General features: G+C 38.8%; 2 protein-coding genes across 10 annotated transcripts in view; one reads left to right on the top strand and one right to left on the bottom strand.

Annotated features, from left to right (window-relative positions):
* The window catches only part of spega (striated muscle enriched protein kinase a), a 40,456-nt gene extending 24,820 nt beyond the window's left edge, over nucleotides 1-15,636 (bottom strand). Inside the window, exons 1-5 of one of the 9 annotated variants that reach the window (XM_026302093.1) lie at nucleotides 15,571-15,636; nucleotides 15,228-15,426; nucleotides 14,177-14,706; nucleotides 3,291-3,383; nucleotides 1,067-1,217 (exon numbers count right to left, since the gene is read on the bottom strand). In XM_026302093.1, coding sequence (XP_026157878.1) covers nucleotides 1,067-1,217; nucleotides 3,291-3,383; nucleotides 14,177-14,561 — 629 coding nt within the window. In that variant the 5' untranslated portion in view covers nucleotides 14,562-14,706; nucleotides 15,228-15,426; nucleotides 15,571-15,636. Of the gene's footprint in view, nucleotides 1-1,066; nucleotides 1,218-3,290; nucleotides 3,384-4,204; nucleotides 4,557-5,077; nucleotides 5,134-6,952; nucleotides 7,001-11,051; nucleotides 11,459-12,602; nucleotides 12,721-14,176; nucleotides 14,707-15,227; nucleotides 15,427-15,570 lie in introns of those variants that run through there. The other 8 variants (XM_026302095.1, XM_026302094.1, XM_026302099.1 and 5 more) reach the window with 8 other exon arrangements.
* Nucleotides 15,637-17,892: 2,256 nt separating this feature from the next.
* On the top strand, nucleotides 17,893-19,426 carry inha (inhibin subunit alpha). The gene is made up of 2 exons (XM_026302191.1): nucleotides 17,893-18,193; nucleotides 18,678-19,426. The coding sequence occupies exons 1-2, from the start codon at nucleotides 17,893-17,895 to the stop codon at nucleotides 19,424-19,426; spliced, it is 1,050 nt and encodes a 349-aa protein (XP_026157976.1).
* The last annotated feature ends 1,695 nt before the right edge of the window (nucleotides 19,427-21,121 follow it).

Below are 21,121 nucleotides of genomic sequence, written 5' to 3'. Positions count from 1 at the left end.
TGAAGTTAGAGCTCTAGTGCAGTTGTCGTAGGCGTTGGACGAGTAATAGAGAAGCAGATGAATGTCCATTTGTATTGTTTTGTGTTTTGCTTTCATATTGACAAGTGAGTTTGTTGTGTTCTGTCTGTGCTCTTGTCTGAATACAACAAAATGGCAGTGAAAGGAATATAAAATAACAGAAACAATGAAAAGCATTTTTCTGGGATGAAGTTAAAGAAACTCTAAAATTAACTGGAAATTATAGACATGTCACTAAGAAAGCTACGGATACATAGCATGAAGTCCTACAAAATGCCAGAAAAGGTCTCCCTGCTTTAAATTCAAATACAAAAACATCATGCCTAAAAAGAACATGTGAATCAAGTGATTATTAATTTGTGAGAACACTCATGCTAATATTAGATCAAAGCCAGTAACCCATGCATGCCACAGCAAACCTATAAAAATATGGTGTTAATCCAGAAGTGATGGGCTGCTCTAGAAAACATGCAGTGGGTAAAAGGAGTAATAATCACAGTTTTCGGAAGTTCTGAATAATACATATTAGCACATATTAGCAGATTGTGTCCTCTGTAACGGCTATAAGAAATATTTTGTAAGACTTGAAATTGTTGTTAGATTAATATCAAACTACACTCAGTAATAACAGAGTCAAAGGAAAGTGTGACCTCAAAATAAAAATGAGAAGTAACACTGCATGAAAAAGCTTGAACATATGAAACAAGATCAAAAAAACTTTACAGCTTATATGGAGTACATTTTTTGTGAATTGCTTCTATGGAGAATAAAATGTCACTTTTCTTTGCAATTTGGACTTAGTGGCCAGTCTTTTTTGTTTGTAGGGGAATCCTGGAAATAAAAGGTGATGTGCTATAATGGCATAGAAAATGTCCTCCCTCTGTAGAGGCTGAACATGCTCCCATAGTAATCACTCCCTACAGAAACACTTTCCTCTGACCCTTGAACAGGCCGGGCCAGGTTAGCATGAGATGCCCGGATCAACGGTTCCACACCCAGGTGACGAACAGGGGGGGCCCCTTCAGTGGGACCCCCACCGAGAGCTTGCCTGGCTGGATTTGTGGGATCCAACTGGGACCCTGGAGGACGAGAGCCCAGAGCACGTAGCTCCCGTTCCACCACAGGGTCATAGGCACCAGGAAGAGTGGCCCTACGATCTGAAGCATCTGGATTATAATCCATCATCCTCCCTCCCTCACCTGGAGGCAAACACAGAGTGAGGCTTTATTAAAAAGCACAAATTAATATGACTTATCAATAAATTAAAAGAATATAGTTGGAGTTATTAAATATTTTTTCATGGGCTTGTCAATAATTCATTCATTATTGTCAATGTTCATTAATCTAAGAAAATTTTTCAACTCCCATAGCTTGTCTATGGCACTAAACCCTACATCTACTGGTAATAAAGGTACAAATTATTAACACAGTCTTTAATGCACTGCATACTTTTAAAAAGGCACAGTAATTTCCTAATAAAACAAGTAAACATAGATTGTTCATTAACAGAGGGTACCAATGGTGCCTGTGCCAGGAGCTATTTTTAGCTACAGACTCCTGCTCATTCTCCGCTCTAATAGTATTTATGGAATTAGGACGGTGACTTCAAATAAACTATAGTACCCAACTGACATTGTAATGAAGGAAAGTGCCAACCAGTTCAATACAAACTTCTGATTAGTTTTTTGATAGAAGTCTCTGACGGATGACAAAAATATACCAGGCTTTGTTTTGACAGAAAATACTTCACATCATTATTGGTTTTGATCATTTCATGGGATTTGTTGAAAAATGTTTAAAACAAACAATATCTGCAGGCTTATTTTTCAAAACAAACATCAAGAATACAGAGTAGACAGTAAATTGCACTGATGTAAGAAGTAGTACAGGAACAATATTCAGCATAAAATAGAATGGATGGATGGATAAAGAGTGTATTGATTGCTTAAAAACAGGAAATAAGGGAGATAGTGTAATGGCTACGTTACACGCCACTTAAACAGCCCTCCACCCAACCCCACCCCCATTGCAAATTAGGTAATGATTGACATTTTAGTGATGAGCAACAGACACAGGAATGCTTGGGCAGCAAAAAGAAACAGCAGTCAGCATCTTCCGTTAATGACAGAAACCTTAAAACAGCATCGGAGCTAAGGACATAAAACAATACTGGCACAGGGCCACTATCAGAAACCAAATGGTTTCTCATGAAGCCAAAAATAAGAACATTATGAGAAATCTTTTCAGAGGGACCACTGAGAAAAGATTACACATTTCAAGCCCTTGATTTATTGAGCTTCAAAAATTCAGATTTTAATTCTCTGTAATGTTGGGCAGCATTTCTGCTGAAGACAGAACATCGAGACCAGCTTCCAGTGCTATGTTATAAAACTAATGGAGTCTTGTCTCAAACATGTCCCAAAGGTCTAAACAAGGCCTGTCTGTACAAAATGCACTTGCTTGTTTAACAAGGGTATTCTAGTTTTCGCATGCAGTAGTGCCAACCAGTTTGTTTCTTGAAGAGAACAAATGATATATCACATCATCCCTCTCTCATTTGATAGTCTCTTCCTTTTTTTTGTTGTTTGTCTCTAGAGGGATGTGATGAGGTTCTGCCAAAATGAAACCTTAGAAAACGTTAACTCTGAGTATAAGCAAAGAAAGAAGAAAACATTTCTAAATGGTAGAGGAGAAAACTGTCTATTCACTATCATGTAATATAAATAAAATGACTATGTATTACAGATCTACAGTATCTCAGGTGATCAACTCAGCTTTATTTGTCATAACAGAATACATTCAAGCTGGCAAAACACTAGTCCACTGTACCGTACAATTAATGGCTTCAGTTTACCAGCCTCTACGTTTCCTGTGACACCACAGACTGCGATCCTGAAGTAGACCTGAACAGGTTCCCTGCTGGAAACTAGGGCAGTGTGTCACACTGTTGCATCACACCATGAGGGATTTATGCATTCTGCCATATCGAACTTCATCCAACATATCTTGGGCTAATCTGATAACAACACACTATTAAATCTATTGATCAGAATTGTATCATAAGTTTGATTTAGAAAAAGGGCATTTTTGGCAGCAATGTCTGTGCTGCAGTATCACCTCATAAATTTGATTTAAAGAGCTATTAAAACTCTTTTTACTGTATCATCCTCTTCAAGTATAGGAGGTGTAAAATTAAAAAGCAAAAGTTCAAATGTCAGCTGTTAATCTAAGAGGTGCTGAAACTGCATAAACTAAGATTTTGGATGAAATACCTGCAGGCCCTCTCCGTCCAGCCTTGTCTTGGTGCCTCCCTTCTTTGGTTTCCATCTGAGGCTCTGTGGTCTCATCCTCTGTGGTCTCAGAGTCTGAAATAAAAAAAAAAAACACATTTGTGAAGATGGAAGGTGGAAATTCAGGAAGAGAGAAATTGAAGTGGAAGAAGAAAAGACAAAGCTGGAGTTCTGGAGAAAATGACATTTCAGATTTGCTTAGCAGCACAGAGTTTGATGGGTCCTTGAAAAGAGCCGCAGAGAGCGCCAAGAGTGAAATAAATGGGGTGAAGCTCGAGCGTGACATGAAGCCAGCTGTGGCTGATAAAAATACATGGCTGATACATAGAGGGGAGGGGTATGTATAGAAGCTCTTCCCTCGGGTATGGATTTGTTTGACTTTGGTAACAAAACAGCAGAGTGAGCTGAATTCACTAAGTTTCTTTCTTTAGACTGACTATTGTGGTTTTTTGTGTATTTAATCTATAATTATTTTTTATCTGTAAAATCTCATCTGAAACACATTATTGCTTAACCTAAGAATATTTAAAAGAGCATCAAATATTTAGAAAATTCAAAGTGACAGAAGGAGGTTTGAAGGGGGAGGTGGTCTTAGTTTTAAAGGAACATTCAAAAACAGAAAGAAAAGACAACTACAGCATGTGTAGACAAATATAATGTTATAAAGTTATGATTTCTTGAGGCAGATGATTTTAAATATGAAGATCAAGAAAGCACAATAAAAAAAGAAAACTGAACAAAACAAAAACCACAGACCTGTTCATAATAAACTGCCTGAACCACATTTCTGAGAGTTCACAGTGAAATCACAACAGCAAGATGAACAGATGAAACCAGGGAAGGACGAATGGGTAGAAAAAATAAAGACAAAAATGAATCAAGACAGGCAGGTTTACCATAGCTTTGCTTTCGGCAGGAGCGGAAAACTTCGCTTCCATAGTGGCAGCAAGAGAGGGCAGACGGGAGAGCACCGTTACTATGGAAACCAGCATCTCTCTCACCCACACGACCAATCCTCTTCGTACCCATTAGTGTCTAAAATCACCAGCCAAACTGCTGAATTGCTGACAGATATGTTTACTGGTTAGAGAGCTTGTGCAGGAAGAGGACGAAAACCACAAAATAGGCTGCACCTCATTGTGCCTCAGATCCTGATTAGATAATTCCAGAAGGTCGGCCTAATGATAAGAAAACCAGTGTAACATGAACAATGACCATTAACTCATCACACTGCTGGCAGTGTATTTCCATTGGTGTGAGTATGTAGAGCCACCGAGTTGTACCGCATAAAGTTGCATTGCTTGAACACTCAGCAGTATAATTATGAGGGACCATATTTCACAATACAACCTGAAATGTAACTTAAGTACGATGGAGTCAAGTACAGCCTCTAGTTTACCTTAAAGCACACATTGCTCTAAAACTGCCAAATGTTATATCATAAATCATGAAGGCCTGACATTATTCACTCAAGGATTTTATGCAGAGGCAAGAGAGCGATTAGAAAAACATTGTTTTGTGGGGGTGGATGAACAATAATAAAACCCACTCTTGGTGTAAGCAGTCAAGCAGTAAAGACATATAAATACCTGAAGTATTATCGGTGTTCTACAACAACTTTCATATACAAAAGAGTTATAAGAGGATTAAATACAGGTGAAACATACTGGTGAAGGCTAAACCCCAAACAGAAACAAATGAAAAGAAGAAGAAATTGAACAAAGTACAAAACACAGTAGGTGACAGTAGAATAGAATTATAAATCTCACACTGACAACACACCATGGGTAAATCTGCCAAATGTCCGTGTAGAATGGCCCGTTCTCTGAAACAAGACACAAATACAACATATTATTCAGCAGCAAACGCAGCCAAATATTGGGTTATCTATTGAGTGCAAACTGCAAAGATCCAACCAAAAGCACTGGGGTTATCACATCCTGTAGCATTTTCACTAAACTAGAAGAAATGTCCAAAAGGGTCATTCCAGACCTTGGGAACAGTATGTGTAACCAAATAATCCCAACACATAGTGCTACTTCTCTTTTAATAGAGCAGACTCAGGTTTCTCCATAAAGGACAGTAAGTGTACCTTTGAGCTGAAAGTTTATTAGACAGTAATGTTTATGAGTTTGATCCTGTACACATAGTTATGGTGACAGCAGCAAGTTTAACAAATTATTCTTATTCAACAAAAACAATTGTGAGTTCCACAGGGCTCTTGCATGTTCTTGTATGCATTGCAAAGATGTCTTTTGTTTTTATTAATGCTATGTGTCAAAACAAGCAAGATGGGGGATTCCTATGTCCAAAACTGAAAAGATATTTATTTAGATTATAAATTAGCTAATTTAAAGCAGCATGTCTTCACAACTGAAAATGGAGAAACTGTACTTTATCAAAATGATTGCTGATTTACAGTATTTTCTCCTGATCAACTAATCAGTTGGTCATATCTACCCTATAATAAAGATGAAGTCCTATGATGGAAAATATCTAACAGCCTCTCTTTGAGTAAGTGTCTCTACTGATAGTACAGCTTGAAAAAACTGCTTCTTAGAAAGACTGTTGACCAGCACCAAGGAAAGCTTCTCAGAATGACTCATAGCTTTGCAGTGAATCGAAAGCAAAAGTAGCAAATGAGAAACGACTCGTTTGGCACACATTTACCCCTATATTTGCTGTGCACTCCTCACAGGATAACATTTGGTGTCAGCCAGTTTGATTAACTGAAGCCTGGTGGTAACTGCTGTTTGACATACTCCACTAGAAGCTTCCATCGCAGTCATAGTCCATTGTTAAGGCCTCAAGGCAATCGTATCAGCAAAACCCAGCCACAAACAGCATTCTTTTGAAAATGCTGGATTTGCCAAATACTTCTGAAAATATTCCATTAATCCAAACCCTAACAATTCTACTGCTGGAAGAAAAAGAACATGTCTCGCAGGGTTGACACTGATGCTGAATACAGAGGAGGCAAAGCAACCATCAGAAATCACCTTTATTCTGTGCTTTGCTCTATTCGTAGCCCTTGTGACTGGCTGCCCTGATTCTCATGTCTCCATGGAGCGTAGCCTACTGACACACTTTTCATCTGCTCCGACTTTGTGGAACCTGTTACATGAATTACTTATTAAGTAAAAAACTGTCAGGATTGCCAAGGAAAAATAGAAGTTTCAGGACAGAGAGTGTGCACAGTGGTACAGCAGAAATTTCCAATGTTTTGATGATGCGAAAGTGAATTTTAAGAGCTTCAGCATGTTTTCATCTCTCATACTGTACTAAAAAGCATTTCTCATACTACCTGGCAACCAGAGTTTCCATGGGCTTTCTTCTTTAGTTTTCCTGATTTATCCTCAATTTGTCAACAGATATTAGACAACAAACACAGGACAGAAAGCATCATGTCTATCCATGTCATGTTTTTTTTTTAGTATTTTTCCAGCAGAATTGGCTGCTTGGCTGTACATAAATTAATTTCTTTTTACCCATGTTATCAAAAATTAACAATTTGCATCTGATTATCAGGAATCAAGGGCATGACATGACATTTCAATTTGTACAAACCTACTAATCGCATGGATACAGCTTAATAACACCAGCAATAAATGTTGGGTTTTTTCTCTAGAAAGAAGCAAACTCACCTGAAATCTCTTTTTGGACCAGATCTTCTTCATCTTCAAATAGCACTTCCTGTCAAATGTGCAAGATTACCTGTGGCATGAGCTCACTAAAACATCCCTAGAAAAAAGCCCAGGGTGTGGCATCAACGAAAGAATCAAGATTTAACACGGGATTCAACTGCCTTTTGTGCGTGGGCGTGTTTACTCTCCTAACTGGCAGCAAAGACGAGTAAAAAGAGGGAGAGAGAAAGAGAAAGGATGCAAATATGCCGAAGCCAGGTGCCTTTGTGTCTAAGTGTGTATCCGCTGATGTGAAAAGCATCTCTCTCTGACGTGGAGGTTGCCTTTAGAGTGGCAATTCTCCGCTGGTTTGTTCACACCCCCTTGCCCATTCTGCTTAAATCAAGAGCGCACTCAAAGCAAGAGGAGGTGGGGGTTGGAGGTCTCACTGATGAGAGTAAAAAAACAAGAGAAGAAGATGGGGGAAAAATGAGGAAAACAAATGGCTACAACTAAGGCATGATGACTTTTTTTCCTGAGCAGCAGAAGAGGAAAATGACAAAGCAAGACTGAGGGAAAGAAATAGGAAGAGAGAAAGGGAAGAGAGAGGAAAATAGACAAAGAGCAGAGATGGAAAGCAGAGAGTGGAGGCGTGAGCACGAGACAAGGATGCTGGGGAAAAGATTCATGAGGGAAAAGGCAAAGCGGGAGGAAAACAAGCTACAGGAAGAGGCACTGATGATAGGATCAAAGGAGTGGAATTTCTAGACATAAAAAAGGGGGGAAAGGTAAATGAATTGTGTCTGTTTCCTTAAAAATATGAAAATGTCCATTCCTTCTGAATAAAACCAAATCTTTACATCATCCTCACACCCTCTTCCTCCATTCCCCTCTTTATTCTCCTTTTTAAGGAAGCTAGTAGTCCTTAGGAAAACCAATCAATTATTTATCATTATTCCAGTGATAGGGTCAAGGTTACAGCCTCAGATGAGAGCGATTTAGACTTGAACAGCCAAATATGGATTTTTTGGACAAACTGTAAATACAACATCAACATATTTCTATCCTATGAAATAAATATGGCTAACATGTCAGCAAACAAAGCAGAGTAACACAAAAAGCAATTTTACATCGATTTATATCAGAACATTTGGATCAAATCTTGCACATTTTGGCTGCATAGAAAGGAAAGGGTTGCTCCTTCTTTCACATCAATTTCATCTCACAGAATTATTACTGATAAACATTTGCTTTGTGTAAATCAGTAAATCAGAGACAGATATAATGAAATGCTCTTGTCCAGGATGTCTGATTTGTTGAGCAAACATGACAAGAATATGTAACTGCTTCCCACCATCTACCTCCCCCTTCAAACCTCCCTCACTGTGTCACTAAACAACACATTAATTATTCTTTCAGAGGCATATGTGCTCCCCCACATGTCCTTCATCAAATTGATTGTGGTCAGTATTATTCTTTCTGCATTTATCTGATGATTATCTCCCAGCTAAAGAAGATCCTCTTTTATAGAATTTTACCTATCATCCTGTTTCACTAAAAATAAACCTAGATGCAGTTTGCTGTTATTTTAACAAACGCCCTTTCTTCACCCTCGCCTGCCTCACACTCCTCCTACATCCATCACCAGTGAGAGGCATTCGGTCAGGCAGAAAGTGCACCAATCAATACCAATGCTTTATGCGTGATACGGGATACACCCCCAAGTAACAGTTCAAACACCCCAAGATCAATAAGTCCATCATGACAAAAGATTGCATGACCGTCATCCAATCAGAGGCCAGATACGGTGGTGAGCGTTCCATTTCATGCTGCTTGGAAATATCTCTCATGAGGGTGCTCACTAAAAGCCACAACTGACCGATCTCTGGCTGGAATATCACAAAATATCATCCATTTAGAAAAGACTATGTGATTTTGTTGGTGCATGTCATTTATCTTACTCCGAATCTGGTTTGTTTAATGGCTCTGGAGGCCACGCTGTCCTCTGCACTGCTTAAACCTGCAACGTACACATACTTGAACAAGTCACTTCTCATTATTGATCCACAACATGTATCAGACACAGCCTCACAGATGCAAAACCTGTCTTCTGCAACCTGTCTTCTGCAATCATAACAGCAATGGAGAAGTCACAGACACTGAATGGACATTAAAAAGTCTTTGGACAGGTGCAATGTGGAGCATGCTATAGTTTAATTAGCTTAAAACAACCAGAAAGGAAGCAGCATTCATGGAAACCAATTGATTTTGTGACAAAGGCTGCTTTCTGTGGAGCTGCCTTGATGGATGCCTTCCAGGCATACAGCTTTATCAGCAGCAAGTGTGGCATAATCTCTGTGACCAAAAACAGATTCAGCTTCTGTTACATCACATGTACTGTTTTTGTTTTTCAGTCCAGACCAAGTCATACCAAACCAGATCTTCCCTTTCAACTGTCTATGCAGCAGATGAATGCTCAAATTGTATTGTGTCCTCAACACACAGAATCAGTAAAATCACATGGTGAGATCAAAAATGAAAAGGCTGCAACAAGAACCTCCAGAACAAAACCAGACAAACAAAAACTGTTTTTAAGTCAATGCCATGGCTGAATCAATATAAAAATTAAAAATAAATAACATCATTTCACCACTCCTCTCCATATCTTGGTTGTAATTTACGTCTGCTGTCACAGGTAGGATCTGTGTTCAGGTTTAACCCTTGGGTTAGATGTTGTGCTATGAATGAGAAAGTTGTATGTAAAGGAAAATGTGTGAAGAAGACTAATAACATTATATGGATGCATTTAAAGTTGTGATACCTGCATGCTACACATGTATTTGTAGTTTTAGGCTAAAACATAGACCAAATTGACATATTAGACACTCAAGTGCTGTGCACTCATCTGTTCAAAGTAGAAAAACAGTAAAGCAGGTGCCACCAAAAACCCTTCAGAAGCAAATATGAGTCGGAGTATGTCAATTCGGTTCATATGTTGCAGTGGTTTGGAAATCCCAAATGACAGTGGCCAATGTTGACAGTCACACTGCAACCTGATCCTACCAGCTAATCCTGACCAAATCCCTGCGGGTTCCTGTGAATGACTGTGTACCAATGGGATGGAACACAAACACACCCTTGCCAGACCAAACACCAAGGAAACAGCACTGGTTTTACCCTCAAATATTGCCTCAGTTGCTTCATGAGAGCAGAAAACTTAACTGCCTGTGAACATGATATCTAGAGACTGTGAAATCAAGCTATAGATCATCTCAGCTCAAGTATGCGAATGTAAGGCAGTCGCAGTCCCATCAAGAGGACTGGTTAGACAAGTAATATGAGAGCAGGAATGTCATACTGTGTATGGTCCGTAACAGTCAGGACATTAACTGAGCAGGCAAGTGGGTCTAAAGTTCAACTGCAACACTTAAAATTAATAAGATTAAGGACATTGAGGACTTTTTAACATATTTTACCAGCCATTAAATTGCAAGGTCCTTTAGTTACAGAATTTCCTTAAAGGTCTTTTAAACAATAGCCTGTAACACATTTGACACAAAAAATCTTTGATTGACTGATTTTAAAAGAAATCTTTTAAAAGCAGGAGAAAACATACTTTCTGTAAATTATCATGTGTTGACATGAGAACTAAATGGACAATATTTATTTTATTACTGTTTTTGGAAAAACATTATTTCAGATGTGGTTCCAGGCTAGTTTTTCAGTAAAACAGATGAGGCAATGATATTATTACTATTGCTGTTTTCTTCAAGCAGTTGAAAATGATCCATTTGGACAATTTGAATGCTTTTGAATGACACAGCCATATTTATACTTGTACTATGCCAGATAGAACGTTGTACATTAAAATAAAGCCTGCAGTAAAAAGCATTATCCATGACCATAAAGGAGAGACTAACTGAATCCAGCTAAGCAGCAACAACAGCAGCCTCAAGTGTATTACCTTTTTACATTTCCATTACATCTGTTCCATTCAGTTAAGTATGCTTTTTATAATTCTTCGGTACAGCATGATCCATCTTAAATCAACCTGCTAACGGAGGCCCAGCAAAAATGTTGTTATTGTAGTATATGAATTATACTCCCAGCTCCCACTCACCTCTCTGCTTCTTGCTGCTCGGCCCACCCACACCTTCCCTGACACTTCTCAAAGCTTTCCGTGCATCAAGCAGCTCTTTCCGGAACATGGTTCTTGATTTCTTTAGTATGTTCCTTTAAAAACTGGCGAGATGGCCTCTTATACTCTAAAGAACTTTTCCTTAAGTACAAGTTGTCCTCAAGTCTTTTCTATCAAGACATGTCACTAAAAATATGAGAACTTCAAAATGACTCCAACAGACCAACGTCTCCCAGTGCCGTCTTCTCTTACTATGACATCTATTTAAAATGGCCTCTGCAGCATGAAATGAGTGATTAGTTAAGCAAGGATGTTCCATCTTACAAAAGCTGCAGGGCATGAAAACTTTATCTTTTTCAGCCCATGACTGTATTTCTTCCCCTGTCTTCTCCCAGTCCTCCCTCCAATGAGCACAAACTTCAGCAGTCTATTTCAAGTCTTGCATAGTACAACCCCTTCACTTGTACTGTACTTTCCCTCTGCACCCCCTTTCTCAAAAAAGTACCACCCCAGTTATAACAGGAGATTAAACACTGCTATACAGAAAGTGAACGACCTTTGCTGTCACACTGGGTCACACTGCTTGGACTACAGGGAGTTTTGAAACTTGAGCACAAGGCAGACATGTTTAAATCCACCATTACCCATATGCTAAAACTGCACATACATTATGGGACAATGAGACAGACACAGGGACACCAGATGAAGTGAGATGTATCTATTTCAAAGAGCTAACTGCTCAGAAACCTTGGAGCTGGAGGTGAAAATAACCTTGTAGCCTTTCATGAGATAAAATATAGTTCAGACCATGGGAGAGAAATTATTACAGGATCACAAGGATTCAAAGTGATTCTTTGCATGTGTGCATTTACTAACACTCTCATGAATGAAAACCTCAGTGTATAAGCATAGAGGGCACTGAGTTTGAAAGATGTACATTTACACAACATGGCATGTCTGTAGAAGGGTATACATAGGGAAATATAGGACTGAGTATCACTGGGTGTGCAAACCAAACTACAGATTACAAACCAGGATATGTCTCAACCCTGGCAGCTTCAGGGGTTCTCCAAATTTATGTAAGTAAAATTATGTCACTTCAAAAAAAAAACAAAAAAAAAAACAGACCGACTGTGCAGTTGCAACTTCAATTCCTTTAGACTTTAGACACTAGTGCAGCAGAAAAGACAGTTTGCTCTGACCCAGAAACCTAAAGCTACCTGAACACAATGTTCTTCTTACTAAAAGGATCTATGCCTAAACAACAAGGCAATATCTGAAAAATGCAGTAAAGATGAAAGTCCATTTCCATGTAGAATAATCATGTGACTCCTCTGATTTATCTTTTGGCCCTTAAGGGGTCCCAAACCCCAGCTTGGGACTTCTGTTTTAAAAAGGTGCAACAAAGAGCACTTCAGTAGTTATCTTATGAGAAACAGCAAGTCACATCTGGAATGTTCATGCTCCTGCATCACAGCAACAAAAAAAAAAAACTAAAAACTGACATCCTATTGTAAAAATGGCTTAAAATACCAGAGATGACTGATGTGCTGCTTTTTCGGAGCTTCCATCAAATTGCTTATCCAGCCTTTAGATGCCTGACAGTATGTTAATCAAAAGCACTACGCCACAGGCTGACGTCAATAATGAAGTCTAGACTTGTGACACAGCACCATTCTGCTTTCCGGTTGGTCTGATCTCAAGATGATATCTTAAAGTGACAGACAGGACTGACCAAGTGACTCATTGAGTGCCGCTCAAAAGCAGCCAGAACAGCCATTAAAAGTAACTGGAGATACACACTAAAAGACATCAACACAAATACACATGCACAAACCCCCACTCAACCCAGCACACTGTCCTCATCTCTGTTTCATCACACTGACTGTGATTAAGTGTGACAGCGCCGTGTCTTGGCCACGGTGATGCTATAATTATCTGTGATGTCTGCTGGTGCAATCAGAGAAGGGAGCCGGCGGCATCCACACATCAGTAGAGCACGAGCCCTCTGGCTAATACAGCACATACCAGGCCATAAATAACCACAAGCAGAGAGAGGAGGGGAGGAGGAAGACTTGGAGGTCAGATAGATAATAAAACAGCTCAAACACTGAAAATGAATAAAAACAAGGACACTGGTAAAAAAGAACAAAATATTTTAAGGTTCACATTTAGGCTTGGCCTACCTGTTGCTATCTTATTTATTTTAATTGCTTCTTTTACCTAAAATTACTTTCAGTTCAAGTCTTTGGGGTTTCAATTCTCAAGTCCAAGTCAATTCTCAACTCTTCAAGAGATAGACAAGAACCCAAACTCAAAATGTGACATAAGATGAATTAGCAAAGACAAAAGCAGAGATCATGACAAACATAAAAACAAGTTAAGTAGAAACTAAAGTGGAACTGATGGGAGAAGATCAAAACCAGTAGAGCGGGAGAGAGAGGTGTTAACTGATATGCCAGCTGGACCATATGTGCCAGATCATAGTGTGAGAGCTGGTAACATGTGAGCTCAACTGTCAACTTTCTCCACAGTCTAAGGCAACAAGACCATGGTCTATACAGCGATCCCTGTGCAAACCATATTCTGTATTCTAGGCAAAGGATGGATGATACAAGCTGGTCGCAAATATTTATACCACCAATGTTAATGTTGTTGCAAAATGCAGTTTAGTGCAGTGCTCTAGACATCAAAATGTTATTTTTTATTTTTTTTTTTTAGTTTGCCTCCACTGCAAACTGTGACATAAAAATAGAACTATAAGTCACATCTAGGATTCTGGCATTGCATATGAGAGTTAGTTACAGGTGCATGGAGAAGAGTTAGCTTAAAACATACCACAGACACACTAACAAACACTGTCCTTCTCCCTGCAAGGCCGAGGTGAAAAGATAAACTGGGAAATGACAGACAATCCCGACTGGGATACTGTTTCATGGGAAGAAATAGAAATCAGCTGACATTCTTTACACAAAGGAAAGTTACTGTAAGTAGGCGACTGTTCCATTTTTCTTTAACTAGTACTAAACATGAACCTTTTCAAAATAAAATATGATTGAGACTATTCTATTAAACTATCAAAGTATGTTTCAGCTGTGTGTGTTTACCTTCACCAAGGTCCATAATGGCCAGGACAGCACTGCAGCTTGCCTGTCCCAGGTCATTAGTTGCCACACATGTGTATAAGCCAGCATCATTTGTGTGGCAGTCCCGGATCCAGAGTCCCCCTGGATCCTGGGCTTCTGATGGAGGAAGGAGTTCATCATTGTGGTACCAGGCCAGCGAAGGTTTTGGAAATCCTGCCACTGACACCCTCAGTCGGATATCACAGCCTGTTCCCACTGCTGCCTTGCGCAGTTTACGGAGGAAAACTGGTGGCATGCTTTTCTGCGGTGAGGCCCCGACTTCTGGAACAACCTGATCCATCATATTTTTGGCCCTTTTGGCTCGGATGTTGAGACCGGGAGTGGATCCAAAGTCTTCTGCCATCATGCTTCTGTTACACTTCTCTACAAACTGTACTTTTGTTCTGGTAATTGATTTGTAATGAACAGCAGCTACTGAAGACTTCTGATAGACTCCATTGATTCAGATGTCTCTGGGCTCTCAGCAAGTACAGAGGATGTTGCACTGGAGGCTATAATGACCATAGGATGTCAATTAGAATGACACTGAAGTTATCTACTAACAATTTTCACTCTGGAAAAGATAGATTGCAGGTGACAACACTTAACATTGATAGGGTCACTACTTATTCAGTGAAAATGATCTGTGTTTCTCTGGAGCCTGATGCCTTTTAGGAACCTAAAGGCCCAATATGCAGTTACCCATCAGTAGAACATTTTTACTATAGCTACAGATTCTATCAAGTGGATAATCATGTAGGTATAAAGACGTAAAAGTTATAAAAGTCAAAGGAGGAAGGTTTATTGGATAGTCTTACTAAAGTACATTGGAGGCCATGATTTGTTTCAACTCTCCAGTTCATTTTAAAGTTTATCCAATTTTCTAAAAATCTAAACTCTGTTCAAATGATAATAGATAAAACTATTACTGAATACAAGAATATGTCATCATTTGAATTTGCTTAACATGCTAAGTTATAATTTAGTTGCCTAAAATAGACCTTCCATGATAACAGAATAAATTGCACCTTACCTCACTTACAGTATGTCCTTAATTATTATTACCAAGTTATGGTAATAAGATCCATGGAGGAAAATATTTCATCATAAATCATTTACAAAAGCCAACATGTCTGTGTGAGCTTTAGCAAGCACAGGATGTAGGTGTAAGTCCACCCTAGATCATGGAGCATTATCAGCCACTGCCATGGTCGCTTTCAGCAGCCCTAATCCTGTTGAAGAGTGGTGAGACAGAGATTCTTTTACCTACATGTCAAACCACACAGACTTTCTGGTCTACTGTGTTTTTATTAGTAACTACAATACTTTACTAAGTACTTTAAAAAGTACACATTTTTAGGCTTCTAGGTACTTACATCAGCTTGTGTTATCTGTCTCCTCTCTTTCTCCATTCTCCCCCATCTCACTGCTTCAGCCCCAACTCCCTCAGGTTGGAAATGACAGCTGCACCACCACGAATAGGTCACACTTCTTGAGCTGCCATGCATGACCTATACACATGCGCACGCACGCACGCACGCACACGCACACACTCACACTCACACACACGTACAAAGTTGTCACACTCAAAGGCTGTCAGATAATGCTATCAACCCAAATTTGTGTGTCTGATTGTGTTTGTGTGTGTGAGAAAGACAGCATGAGTGTGACAGTTGGAGCTATAAAAAGAAAGTCTAATAAAGGCAGGACTTAGTGATTCATACAACTGTACGGCAGTGATATAACAGCACAACATACATATCCAATCATTTTGATTGGGACAATAGCTGTAAGTAACAAAATATCATGTTTGATACTTTTATTCATTTGAGGCAGTCAACGTGAAATGATTTCAGTGTTTGTGCTACATAAAAACACGCACACACTGTGCATTTATATATATATATATATATATATATATATATATATATATATATATATATAAATAATTCAGACTCTTTATTCTGGGACAGATATTAGCAGTGAATTTGAATTGTTGAACTGAATTAAGTCGTCTCAATTATGTAAAATAGACTAGAAGTCAATTTCAGAACTTTTTTTTCACACATCAGCTGTTTAAAGCAAAATAACGTTGTGGCCAAAGACTGTCAAGAACATTTCCAGGCACATCTGGTGGTGTATTAGCGCCCCCTACTGATAAAAACAGTATGATACTTTTAGATTATCCCAGTCTTACATTTTGCCCTTGGATAAAATGCAATATATGTAACACAAATAAGAGGCCACAGGAGCCAGTCTGGCTTTGTTTAACTTAACTCAAAACACTTATTCAAGAAGGCGTTTTATTCCATGTAGATATACCCCTTGTTTGTCATTGTGATGGTTTTAGATACATTTTACTGTTTAGTTTTATGGAGAGCAATTTACCTTAAAACGAAAGCAGCAAATAACATGTGACAAACATTTAACATTTTAACCACAACAGTAAAATAAAAGGTTCAAACACTTACCTCGACAGGAACGTTTGTTGTTTGAGGCAGGTGATCTTTGTTAGGGCGATCAGCACAGGTGTTTCTAATATGGTACATTCAGACGGGGAGCACAGTGTGCACAGTAACCTTACGTTACTAAGAGAACTGAGGCAAATTTTATTTTAGTGTTTACTCCTGTTTTTTTTTTTTTTTTTTTTTTACGTCAAATGTGAATGAAACTTAACGTCTTATAAACCTGCAATTCCAAGTGTGGCCACAGTAGTCGCTGTTCAGCAAAGTTTTATAGTTAAGACTTTTTAATTGCGTATGACATTTAAGTTCATGTGCATTTCTTTGTAAATTATTACTATTAGTAGGTATTTGTTAATCATTGCCTATTGCAGTTTTAGCAGATCCGTGTCATAAGTTGTGTGATGCTTCATTATTGATTATTCATTATTTTAAAAATACAACTCCAAAGACAACTGCTTGGTTCAAAGTAAAGTCTCTGCTGAGTGTCTTGTCTTTGGCCTGTTAAGTTGCTGACAAAAATATTTTCCAGAAATTGATTCAAGGCCGGTGAGATAAAGAAGGCGCACACAGGTTTGTCTTACAGTAGACGATGACTTTTTGTTTAGTGGGAAAACAGGTGTGTTGTGTTTGAGGTATGTCTGCAGGTCACAAATTACTGAAGTTATTTGTATTGGTATAACGCCTCTCAAGTAATTTTAGAGTTCATGTACAGTAAAATAGCTCAGAAAATGTGACACTAACCTCACAATAGTGTAGAAACTGCTACATCAGAATCCAAGGCTGTATTATTGTGTTTTACAATAATAATGCACATGTACATTGGTTTTTAGCGCAGATGATAATTTGATTCTTGTTTGAGCTTTAAGTAAACAAAACCAAACAAAAACAGGTCTGTGGAACACAAAAGAAAAAAAATAAAACACGCATTTCCCTAATACTGTGTGAAACAGCTACAGAAACAGATAATGCAATATCAACTCTCAAGGCCATTCTTTCCTATCTTCCATTTGTGTGTTGGAAGTAAAATGCTTTTGCTTGCAAACTTCACTCAGACTCAGATAACTGCAAAGTCAAACAAATATGTGTGAGAATAGGGAAAGTTACAGGAGAGACTTATAGTTTTCTGGACCCAATTGGAAGTCCATCCTGATACATTCTCTGTGCTTCTCTAGACCAATAATATATTCAGACTCTCAGAGGTATTTTGTTTTAAGTGCTTGTCATACACTAGTCATGGTGTCCTGTGCTCTTCTTATCCTGGGTTCTATGTGGATCCATGGTCTGATTCAAGCCTGCGAGGGAGAGGAGCTGTCGAGGGAAGCTGTGTTGTCCTGGTTCACAGAGCGGGTTCTGGAGGGCCTTGGATTAGAGGAGCCTCCTGTGGGCACAAGGCAGGGTCCTAATGGGCACATGGCACAAGCAGAAGCAAGGCTCAGGCATTGGAGGGCTCCCAGGACTAGCAGGACAGCACGGGTCAGTCATCAAGCCAGTCTCAACAAGGAAACGTCTCAAATTATTCTCTTCCCCACTTCTGGTGAGAAGCTGTTGTATTTTTACCTTAATAACATTCCTAAAATTATTTCAACACGTTTACTCCTAAATTATTTAGCTCAACTTTGGATCCCTAAATTCAAGACAACAATTCAAAGGCGCTTTTGTCCTGTAAAATGATTATTCTGCAGAAAGATTGAGATACACTACCAAAAATTTTGTAAAGATGCACTGAAGATTTGAAATTCCAAATATATTTGAATATTTTGTTATGTTTTAAATACATAAAATGTTGAAATCACATCATATCAAATGACACACTATGCATCCTGCAGATGTGGAACAGCAGATCTGAATCAGAAATAAAGTTCTAGATTAAAGCCTAGATTTAGTATGATGGTATGACTCTGAAGTTAAAAAATGTGAAGTTTGATCCACAGTGAAGTCTCCTCTTGATAACAGCAGCCCCAAAAATGGTCAAATAAAAAGCGTTACAGTCATTTACTTTTCTCTCTCCTACTTGACAGACTCATCTTGTGCCAGAGTTGACTTGGCTCTTGGAAAAACCTCTGACGTACACTTCACATATTACTTCCAGCCCTCCATGAACAGTCACGGGACTTTAGTCACATCTGCACACTTCTGGTTCTATGCAGGCGAAGGGATAACAGGAAACTCCTCTGCCCCTCTGTTTATTATCACTTCAGCACAGCAGCTTCTTCAGGCAGCAGAAGATCCATCAAAGATGAGCTCAGACGGATGGACCATCTACCACCTGGATCAGAACCTGCTGGCCTATGTGGCTGAGGGCCCTTTTCTGCTCCAGGTCCACTGTCTGACATGTCAGTGCCATGACAGTGAACCAGACAAGATGCCCTTTCTGCACTTCCATGCTCAGCCCCATAGTCCTGTTCGATCACCACGTCACACACCACTAACCATTCCCTGGTCTCCTTCTGTTATTGATCTGCTCCAGCGCCCCTCTCAGAACAGGCCTGAGCGCAGAGACTGCCACCGAGCAGAGATTGGAATCAGCTTCGAGGAGCTAGGCTGGGACAACTGGATTGTTCATCCAAAAGTTCTCACTTTCTACTACTGTCATGGGAACTGCTCATCCCTGGATCAAACCTCCACCATACTGGGAATCACCCAGTGTTGTGCTCCAGTCCCTGGGACTATGAAGTCCCTGAGAATAACCACAACATCTGATGGCGGATACTCGTTCAAATATGAGACCTTGCCTAACATTATAGCTGAAGAGTGCACTTGCATCTGAAAAGGGACTCCCAAAATTCTGGGATGCTCTTGGTGCTCACTTGCAATCAGCCATCCATGTTTTACATCTCTGAATTGAGTCTAGTGCATTTCATTGTGGGAATATATTGTCCATAATTGGCACACACAAAACAAGTATTTTAGTAGTTACTATACTTAGTCAATTTTAAGTAATCTTTGTAAAATCATTGCAGTTTGTATACAAATTATCCATGTCCTGACTCCTGGCGTTGCTGGTTTTGTTTGCTTTGCCAGTTGTAAGCAGAAATTAAACCAGCACTGTACTGCCTCTCCTTTGTTTCATCTTTAGAGGGCAGTATAAGTCTGCTTTTAGTCTGCATGGCTCACGTCAGGTTCCGTCACAGTCTGACTTAACTGTTATTAGATGTACACAGAAATGTAATAAAGTGATTCAAACACCATCTTAGTTGTCTTCTGCAATTTCCAAGTACAACTCCATGTGACAATACTTCAAAGAGCCCTGAGTTATTTTAAGTCATGTACTTATTAAAGGTGTTTAAACGACTAGTCAATCTTTGGATCGGTTTACAAAATTAAAAATGATAAACTGATTGATTTAAGATATTTGACACACACAAAAAATATACAGGAAGAGTGGGATCTGAAGACCACACCACCTTGTTCAAATATATTTATTTTCTCTGAAGACAACATAATCTCTACAGTTACAAAAACTACAAAAGTTGCAATAGAATACAGTATAAACCGATGAAAAAGTACCATATTGAAAATGGAATGTCGTGCCTTGCAATAAGCAGCAAAACTGAAGTGAGATGAATACACAAATACAGCATCATACAGCTCTTTGGCAATCTGTAGTTTTGTTTTTCCGGCCACAGACCATAAAACCAACTCACAGGCTATGAAAAAACTCAGAACTTTGTCTCATGATGAATTGAAGATTAAACATGTTTACATACTACCAGGCTGTACATCAGCAGCAGATTGTCATCTTTTCCTCAGCTAGGTTGTTTTTTTCTCCCAGGATGCACAAAACCATTTGTGTTTTAGTACAAAGGAAGACTAGTGGTGCCTGTCAGGGATGGAAAATATGTCTCACCAAAGAAGAATGTAAATTTCAAGAGACAAGGATGGAGTTTCATTGTTGACAGTACCCCAGAAGACAGATGTTCCCAGCTGGTTAGCAACAAACCCACAAAAAGTCACAATTTTAAGCTTTCAGCAGTGATAAGCAATGACAAACATTGTGAATCATTTTCATAGCACAAAATTCAACAAGGATTGGATGAATTTACTGACATCCAAGTGCCAACTTTTCATCTGTGGTGTGAAACAGGTGGCATTCATAATTCATAATGGTAACCAATTAAGATCGTTGGTCAAGTCCTAGTAAAAAAAAAAAAGTTACTGTTAAAATAAATCGAATATTTTAAATGAAATGGTTGTACAAAAAAAATTCTTGAAAATTTCTTGGAACATTTCCCGTTGATTCAAGCATTTCCCAGGTAAACATTTTAGTTGATTTGAGTAAATATACAGGCTTCAAAAATCTGTCAAACATTTCTGAAATGGTGTGGCTTGTGGCTAATAAACATCAATGAATGCCTATCATTACATCTATTTAAATTAAACATGACACATGACTCATCTTGCACAAGTTAAGCCACCCTTACTGGAGAGGAGAAAAAAAAAAAAAAAAAAAACTGCACACGCT

The sequence above is a fragment of the Mastacembelus armatus genome, chromosome 2 (assembly GCF_900324485.2).
Source record: "Mastacembelus armatus chromosome 2, fMasArm1.2, whole genome shotgun sequence".
NCBI lineage: Eukaryota > Metazoa > Chordata > Actinopteri > Synbranchiformes > Mastacembelidae > Mastacembelus > Mastacembelus armatus.
The sequence above is the reverse complement of the archived record's forward strand: the minus strand, read 5'-3'. Positions and strand labels throughout refer to the sequence as shown.

What these genes read in the sequence shown, in the direction of transcription:
- inha (XM_026302191.1), top strand. Translation starts at nt 17,893, where the DNA reads ATGGTGTCCTGTGCTCTTCTTATCCTGGGTTCTATGTGGATCCATGGT. An exon ending in TATTCTCTTCCCCACTTCTG is followed by an intron (nt 18,194 to 18,677) that starts GTGAGAAGCTGT and finishes CCTACTTGACAG; the next exon opens with ACTCATCTTGTGCCAGAGTT.